This window comes from Gavialis gangeticus, unplaced genomic scaffold (assembly GCF_001723915.1).
Source record: "Gavialis gangeticus isolate Ggan-Ray unplaced genomic scaffold, GavGan_comp1, whole genome shotgun sequence".
NCBI classification, from domain to species: Eukaryota; Metazoa; Chordata; order Crocodylia; family Gavialidae; genus Gavialis; species Gavialis gangeticus.
The window spans coordinates 122,041,701-122,050,759 of record NW_017729024.1 but is presented as its reverse complement, the minus strand read 5'-3'; the positions used below and the strand labels follow the sequence as shown (position 1 = coordinate 122,050,759).

Genomic DNA, 9,059 nt, shown 5'->3' with positions numbered 1-9,059 from the left:
ACATGCTAGTTAGTACCAAACTAAACTTCCCTTAGAACGGATTAATTTAAAAGCTCTATTTTTAACCATTCTTTAATGGTATTTATCAGGCACTTCAGCCACACCTTTACCAACATGCTAGCTTTCCTTTTTCAGTTTGCACAAGGTAGGGTAAGGTATTTCTCCCCATCACAGAACAAATTAACAACTTAAAAAAAAAAACCCAAGAAGTCTTTAATTACATATAAAAGTGAATGAAAAAGAAAAAAGAGAGTGAATAGAAAGCCAGTCAGTCAGTTTGTTCAACAATTAGCAACAACTGAAGCACAGCTCAGATTTGAATAAATGAGACCGAACTTCCATACAAGTTAAAAAAAATCTTAAAGTGATATCATGTTAACACTTCCATTATTATAAAGTTTTCATATAGTAGGTGTATTCCCCATAAGAATCAAAACAAGAAAACGTTAATGCTGATGTACAAGCCTAAAAGCTATATTTACACCATAATTAAGCAACACCATTTGTGATAATCCATGAGCTCCATCTTGACAATCCTTTAAATTAAGAACTGCAGTTCCCTGGGAAGCAATAATAAAACTGCAGTTCTCAGGTCACCAAGACTAAAGTTATGAAACTATTAAAGCAAATGGACATCTAGTTTTATCATTATATAGGTGCTTATCCAGACACTTAACAACGTTCACAAATTTAGACATTGCAAGTCAACACAAGATTGATCTCTCTTTTTAACTGGTAAAAAAAGTGCTACAAGCCAAGACCAACAGCATAAATGGAGATAAATATACTTTGTTTAAACAAGGGCGTGGACAAGCATATACTATATTTTCTTGCCTATAGCTCACCACATGGCCCTGGACCCACAGGCCCAGATCAGTCTGTGGGTCTCACCTGCTGCGCAGGGCTAGCAACAGGCTCAAATCCCTACCTGGTGCGACTAAGATACTCACCTAACGGAAGACCTTTTTTTCCCCTTTGTGATACCTTTTCAAAGAAAGAGTGTGCGCTATATTCAGGGCTGCGTTTTATTCAAGAAAATGCAGTACTTGGTGTGGCTTCCAAAGGGGAGGGGGGCTGTTGCCCCAGGGCACACTGTTACACTATAACTTATGTATGCCCAAGCCTGTAGAGGTACAAGCGAGCTACATCACTTCAACTTGAACCCAGCTTCATTTAGGGTTAAAGTTGAAGCAATTTTGCTACTGTCTATATTTAACTGTTACAGTGTCTGGAGCAGCAGCTCCCTCTTCCCTTTCGAATTTGCTCCAAGCATACTTTTGTCCATAATTGATATTTTGATTTTCAGCAGTCTATGGTCTTGATAGAAGACAAGTTCAAGGCTACTATAGTTCTACACTAATGTTAGCTTTAACCAGCAGATGGCATTCTTGAGCAAGATTTCTCTTTTAAAGAGGACACCATCTCCAAATTACCCACTTCATATATATTTGACCTTTTTCTGATCCATGTAAAAACTTGCCAGTAAATCCAACAGGATAACCACATTAAAAAAGCTCACATCTTTAATTTGACCTTCAAATGCTTTATTACACATCATCATGTCACATTTTGTGACATTATGCCAAGAAACAAGCCAGTAAGTTTAGTTAACATGTGGACTGCCTTTGTTACAGTTCCAAAAAACTATTACAGCCACCATGGCTCACGTGATTTGTGTCATAACTGAATTACAGTGGCTGAAACAACACTACTCCCAAAGAAAGTGTAATGTCTTTTTACAGAGATGCATTTTAGCATTCAAGTTTTATTAATATGACAAGTGTTGGGGAGCTGATGGCAACAGAGGAAGAAGAAAAATACCTTACTGTATTTTTTGAGTGCCATCTCATATTTCCAGGGGAAGCTGACTGCATATACATGGATTTTGGGATGTATAGGATTGCTTACCTACTGTAGAACAGAATATGCAGTGTTAGCTTACCTACCGTAAGGTACTCTGCATAGTAGGTGCATTCGCATTATATCTGGTCACTCATGTCTACGGTTATTAGACCACAGAGAACAACCAGTTCATACAGTTTAGAAGTCTGTTATGCAACTTTACACAGTTCAAGGCAGTTACAGGAGGGCCTCAGACTTCACTGAAGTCTAGTAATAAATGTTTTTACATGCATCTTTACAGTGTAATGGAGGCATGCAAGGTATACTATTGAAAAAGCAGTAAGTTATATATGTTCATCATAGAAAGTCTAACGCATTATTATTACTACTACTCACCACCCTCTTTATCTTTCTGGAGTTTTCTCTTAGTGAGATTTTCTGGCTGCTGTTTGCTCTTGAACTGATTCTTACCAACTTTACCAGGTTTTTTATTTCCTCTCTCATATTTCTTCTTAATGAACTTAAGCTTTCCTGCCTTGTCCCCTTTGCTACGAAACTTCTTGGGAGGACCTGAATCTAGTCAAAAAAAATCAAAAATAGGATCAGAGTGAAGGAGACATGATCATATTACTGAAAACATTTTTAAAAAAATTTCATCAGAACAGTTTAAATATTCATTATAACAACAACCAGGCTGCACACAGTAACACAACACAACTACTTGCATGCCTGTACCTCTCCAATACAGATTTCACAGCATAGCCTTAGTTGCCCTCCTAGTTTTCTCTTAAGTTTTCTAGAGCACAGGACAGGAGTACAGGAGAAAAGAAGAAAAAAAAAAGCTACCTTATATTGAAAACATTCATGGATTCTAATGTGTCAGACCCCAATCCTTCATATACCCATGTAAACACCTAATTAAAACCATTTTCTATACATTTTAAAAGGTATTTGCTATACATTTTAAAAGCACAATTGCTTGCCATCCGTTATCAGGTAAACGCACTACTGGAATACCACAGGTGTTGAAGTGATGGCACAAACTGGCAGCAACTAAGCACTTAATCTTCCTTGAAACTCATTTCCAATTGTACAGATTGGACTGTTTTACTCTCGAGTTTCTTATTTCCTGAAAACCTCCAGTAACTATTACCAAAATTGTTTGCTTATATTATTTGGGGATGATAAAGAATCACAACGTAATTTAAATAGGGGCAGGGAGCATAACATTCATGGACACACAACCTATGCGTACACATTTCACATATAAATTCTGTGTTAATATCTTTCAGGGTAGATAGCTTTAAATCAAAGTTTCAAAGTGTACTTCAAATTACTTCCAAGAATAGTACATCTTTGGTGGTTGTAAATCTATATATTCTAATAGTTTATCAACAAAACCAAGTCTTTTACATTATGCTTGGTACATTGTACCCTCCTAGATAACAAAGAGAGAGAACTGTATACTTCTATTTAAGAATATGTAAGAGAGAGAGATTAGATTTTTAGATTAGAGATTACACTTTTAGATTATTGTTCTAATTTGAACACCATTAGAAAATAGTGAATGATACTGCTTATTTATTAGGCAACTCACATTTGCTAAGGCAGCTGCACTACAACTGCTGACATTACTAGCACAAAACAGGATATAAAGTTTAGTTTTAAGCAAGCAAAATAAATCTCAAATGCTTTTAAATAAACAAACAAGCATGTTTTGCATTTACTACTAATAAAGCCCTTATTACAGAACTTGGCAAACTGCATATATTTCTAGAGTTTGAGTTCAAGTTATATTTTTCCTAGCCTTCTTTACATAGAAAAGCACCCACCCTGTAACTCAGCCACTCATTAAAATCACTTTTTAAAATTTAAATGCTTATAGCTAGTTAAGTAATATATTATATAATGACATTAGTCACCATTAATATTCTGTTGTCTTATTTGCTTTTAATAAAAAGCTCTTTAAAAATTTAAAAATTAAAAAACTCAAAACAAAAATACCTAATTTAAAATAAACTACTGTTTAAATCATTATTTTATCAACCCTGGAACCTTTTTATATTAACCTGAACTACAAATACCTTTTCTACATAAAAGCAACTTTGTAAACATTCGTGTGCCATCTGATGATAATGCTCAATAAATAGGCAAAATAGTTAAGATGACAAACTTGAGATGAGACACCCTAATCCTAACTTTGCTCATTCTACTTGCAAGACTTTCTTAAGCAGAGACTGCAGTGACTGTTGCCCCACAGGCTGAAGGCATCTGGGAGAGTGTGGACTTAAATATTTTCAAATGTTACACTCATATATTTTAAAATCACGTATTCAGAATTGAGGAGATGCACACATGGGTTGTTTTGTTATTTCAGCTCCTTGTTTTCCACACTGTATTTTTAACCTGTTGACCACGATTAACCTACTTGAATGAATTACAGTTTCCTATATAAAAATGTATAATACTATTATAGCAATTTTATAAATTACTATAAATTACTGTGCTGCATCCTTCACATCCCCAATAAAACTGTTTTTGAAAATATTCTTCCCGTCTTACCGTTGTCTTTTTTAAATTTGCTTTTTCCATGTGGTGCTTTTCCACTCTTTCCTGTGAATTTTCTTTTACTTTTGGCTTCCATAGTGGCAGCACTGCAAAATACTGGAAAGGAAGGTACCAAAACAACTGGTAACTAGAAGTAAAGCATCTATTACAGTTCAAAAGCATAACAAACTCTAAACACATTAAAAAGCCCTGTTATATGGTCAGACATAACCACTGAAAATTCACTACCATACATATACTGTAAATAAAAGTATAATCAAATACTTTTAAGTTGCACTTGTCTCAAATTTGTAACTACATCTCTCATTACAAGCAATTACCAAAGCACACAAGTGTTCCATCAAGCCCTATGAATGTTAAGTTAACGTGAAAACTACTGTCAAAACTTCGAGAATTCAGGAATTGTTGAGGAAGAAGTCCATAGTAATTCCATTAAGTCTTAGATCAGGAATTTCATTAAAAGATGTGTCTTCCACCTGAAAAAAAATGGCTAGGTGTCATTAAGCGACTCATCTCTCTACCTTTACTTGGGTATAGTAGGGACCATACAGAAGGAAAAAGACCATACTTATATTTTCACTATCAACAGTCACGTAAGATTACTTATTACTACTATTATTATAATATTTCTGAAGCCTACACTACATAAGGAAAGAGTTTGTAGTATTAATATTCAATATAAATTTGCCTTCCCCTCAGAATTTTCCTTATGTTCTTGAATTTTGCCTAACGTAGCAGGCTGAGCATTAAGTAAAAGCTACATACTGGGTGCATTTACACAAGACATTTACTGTGTAGACTAATTAACTCTCCAGTAAATGTCTGGCATCTACATGTGCAGCCCCATTAGGCCTCAGGAAACAAATTCTGCAGCAGGGTAGTACTTGTATTTACAAGTACTATCTTGCTATGTATTTTTTTTTGTTTTACTTCTCAGAGAGGCACGTGTAAATGCCAGAGGGGCTAGCAGGGGCACAAGTGTGCTTCAGTGCAGGGGGGTGCCTGATGGCTATCTCCATAATGGAGCACCCCATGCCCCAGCCAGCTCCTATGCAGCCTGTTTTGCTAGGCTGGAGCAGCTCTGGGCCAGCAGGCTAACCATTTCCCTCCCCAGCCTGACACCCTCTGCCAGCCAGGGCTGCTCCAGCATGGCTCAATGTGCTGCAGGGTTCTAGGTGCACATTCAAACAGCACACCTGGGAGCAATAAACTCCAGCATGCTATGTGCTGAGTTTACCACTATGTGCCAATAGCACATGTAGACACACCCACAGTGTACTCCATTTAGGTATACCACCTTGGCACTGAAAGAAGGCTGTGCATGTATGCAAACTAAGTGCAAGTAATGCTCATTTAATACACTAACTCATATCACTCACTACCAGCAGGGTAATGTTTGCAGTCTCAGAACTGGCTAGCACTTGTCACTTTCAAGATTTCTAACAATCAGTTTGTGGCTGCTCTTAAAACCTTAAAAATGACATTCACCATTCCCTGCATCAATTATTATGCAGTTAACTGGAATATAACTGCATTACAAAGTAGACAATGGGACTACAAGAAGCACCTTAAAACAGCTCATGAACTTATCCAAAGTGCAACTAACCGATGTTTGCGATCACAAAAGAAAAAAAAAGAAAAGAATAGTGTCTTAGTGTCATAGAGTTAAGCAAATTACACACTGATCACACGCAGGTAGAAAGCACAAGTGATATTATTAAGACTTCTTAAGGTTTCTGCTTATTAACATGGAATTTTCCTGCTTCTGGCCAAGATCAGATTCTGCAATGAGCTACAAAACAGACATGCAAGGAAGGTGAATACAAGCAGCACATAGAACCTTATTTACTCATTCTTATTTTCAGGACCGCTCCAGAGCTGGCAAGGCACCTCAGAGAATACCATAAAAGGCACTGTTCGAATCCACTGTCTCTAGGACCAAAGTGAAGGTGCTGCAGACTAGTCTGAAAAAAGTTTGAGATCCACCCACTATGACTTCCATGAATTGAGTGGCAAGACAAAAAACAAATTGGTTTATTTATTACAAGGTTTACCTCCTCGTGGAGGAAAGTGGGCAGTGGAAATGGAGAAGCAGGTCAGCAGGGAGAGCCTGAACCTGTCCCTAAACTGTTTCTCTCCTCCCACTTTGCTGATCATATCACACTTACTGTTGCACCTTCCAGGGATTTGGTGGGTAGCCCACCCCCCTGGTTGAGAATCACCAAAATAAAGAAAACAAAAACAAGAACTGGAGAATTGGGTAAATCCATAAAAGTTAGAGGTCTCGCTCCTGCAAGTGCTCTTCCGTGTGCTCAGCTTTGAACAGGCTAAAGGGAGGTTGTTGGCAGTGTTAGTCTGAAGCCAGTCAGAAGGCAGGGTAGATTTATACGTTTACAAACTAATGAAGATGGGGTGGGGGGCTGAAAAATATAACTTCAACTCTGCATTCACAGCGCTGGGTTCTGAATTAGCTGTTATGACTTGGGAAACAGAGCTTGGAGTCTGCCTAGATAGCTCCTTAAAAAACCATGGGCTCTGTGCACAGTGGTGACCAAAAACACCAATAAGCAGGACATCCTTAAGAAGAGAATTGAAAATACAATGGAAAATTGTATTGTTCTATTATGCAAACCCAAAAATATCTGGAATACTGCCTGGAGCTCTGGTCCCCACATCTCCAAAAAGATGGCAGGATTAGAAGAGGCATAGAGAAGGGCAACCAAGATAAACATGGGCCTGGAGCTGCTGCCAAACCAAGGCGGGGACCAAAAAGGCTAGGCTGCTTCCCTTGAAAAGGGAAAAGCAAAAGGGGGAAGATGAAAGAGGCACAGAAAATCATGAAGGCTGTGAACCAAGTAAACAGGGAACTGTTGCCCATCAGGGCCCAGAATGCTAGAGGTAGGGGGCACCCTCTGAAACCAAGTAGGAGGCAGGTTTAAAACAAAGGTTTTTTTGGTTTTTTTTTTTGAAGCCACGTGTAGTTCACTTGTGGAATTTACTGCCATGGAAATGGGTAGAGGCAGGCAGCACAGCTGGGTTCCACACGGGCGAGAGCCATCAAATGGAACAGTTGGGAAACATTTCCTTCTCCAGCATCTCTGCCCCAACAAACAGCAGATGCCAGGGAAAGGACTGACAAGGTCATAGATCACTCCAGAGTAGGGGCAGGCAAAGTCTTGCCCATGGGCTGGATCAGGTGGACTCCATCTCACAGTCTGCATCACTTGGAGATCACAGGAGCAGCAAGGTTGTGACAGTGTGGGGCCAGGATTTCCACAGAGACCAGCCCCAGCAGTGCTGACTGGGTGGGAAGCTACTCCAAAGCTAGGCTCCTGCAGCAGTGACAGCATGGCCGAGCTGGGACACAGCCACAATCTGCTGCCCACACACCCCAGGTGGGGATGTGCAGGTAGCGGATCGCGGCTTTGCCCCGTCTCTGGCCCACACTGACACTGCTACAAGATCCCAGCCCCAGCCTCAAAGCACCTCCCTGCCCAACAGTGCACACTGCTAGCACTGCTGGGGCTGGTCTGCATGGAAACTCTGGCCCCACACTGTCACAGTGCCTATGCTACTGGGGTCTCCATGAAAACCAGCCACACGGATGGGGGCAAGAGCTGCTGGAAAATGAAGTCTGCCACCTGCTCACTCTAGTTGTAACAGTAATGATGCAGCCTTATCCCACATGGTTCAGATCTGTAGGTCTGCTTGTCTATTCGTCTATGGACGCTGCTTGCAGCACCGCATGCAGTGAAGTCAAGGTATCCAGTGTCCATGCCTCTGTCCTCCTGCCCCTGCAAAACCTAGAGCGCTTATTACACAACAGCAAAACAGCGATATAGGATGAAGTAAAGTGAGTTGCACGATCTAAACTAACCCAGTTAGTTCTGCCTGACCAGCGATTAGCCCCAACCAAGCTCCCCGCGCGCCGCTTGTTCTCCGCTCCGCGCGGTTTGCGGTCCTGCTGCTTCTTGTTGACAGCACCACCTCCCAGGGGCTGCAGCAGTACTCGAGCTGCCCGAGCCCGGCCCTGGCCCCACTGCCCGCCAGCCCCCAACTCACCCGCACGCACGTGTCTCACACTGCTCCACTCCCCAACCCTCGCTTGCCTTGCTTGACGGCTGCTTCCGGAGCCCCTGCGTTCCGATTGGCCGAGCGAGCTGAGACCGCGTAATAGTGCCGTAAAGCACCAGGAGATGAGGGCGGCCATCTTAGCCCCACCCCTTCATTAGCACGGGAGGTGCCTTCCTTTTAGAGGGAGCTGGTGCTGATGGGCGGGGCCACGATCCGGGGGGCGGGGCTCAGGGGGACGCCGTAGTGGCCAGGAGGCGGGGTCAGGATGAGGCACCGTGACGTGGGCAGCAGCTGCTTTTGCTCTGGGGTCTGGAGCCCAGGCGGGGCTGTGGGGGCCCACGTGACACGCGCGCACACCCATAAGCACACCCGTGTGCATACACGAACATACGCCAGTTCTCTACTCCCCGCGTCACCCCAGCAGCGCAAAGCTTGGCCTAGAGGTTTGAGGCCTGGGTCGCACTCCCTTAGCGTGAGGGGCTGGAGCCCACGTCTCCCGCTCACAGAACGCTGGGAGCAGTAGGCTGAGGAGGGCCTCTGTGGGGACAGGCAGCGCCCCTCCCTCTACTGCCCTC

The 9,059-nt window shown here is 41.7% G+C and overlaps 1 protein-coding gene across 3 annotated transcripts in view; it reads right to left on the bottom strand.

The window, feature by feature from the left end:
* Positions 1 to 8,680, bottom strand: part of PUM3 (pumilio RNA binding family member 3) — a 65,865-nt gene extending 57,185 nt beyond the window's left edge. The window contains exons 1-3 of one of the 3 annotated variants that reach the window (XM_019517639.1): positions 8,516 to 8,680; positions 4,405 to 4,506; positions 2,239 to 2,418 (exon numbers count right to left, since the gene is read on the bottom strand). In XM_019517639.1, the coding sequence (XP_019373184.1) occupies positions 2,239 to 2,418; positions 4,405 to 4,486 (262 nt within the window). In that variant the 5' untranslated portion in view covers positions 4,487 to 4,506; positions 8,516 to 8,680. Of the gene's footprint in view, positions 1 to 2,238; positions 2,419 to 4,404; positions 4,507 to 8,472 lie in introns of all 3 variants that reach the window. The other 2 variants (XM_019517638.1, XM_019517640.1) reach the window with 2 other exon arrangements.
* Positions 8,681 to 9,059: the final 379 nt, after the last annotated feature.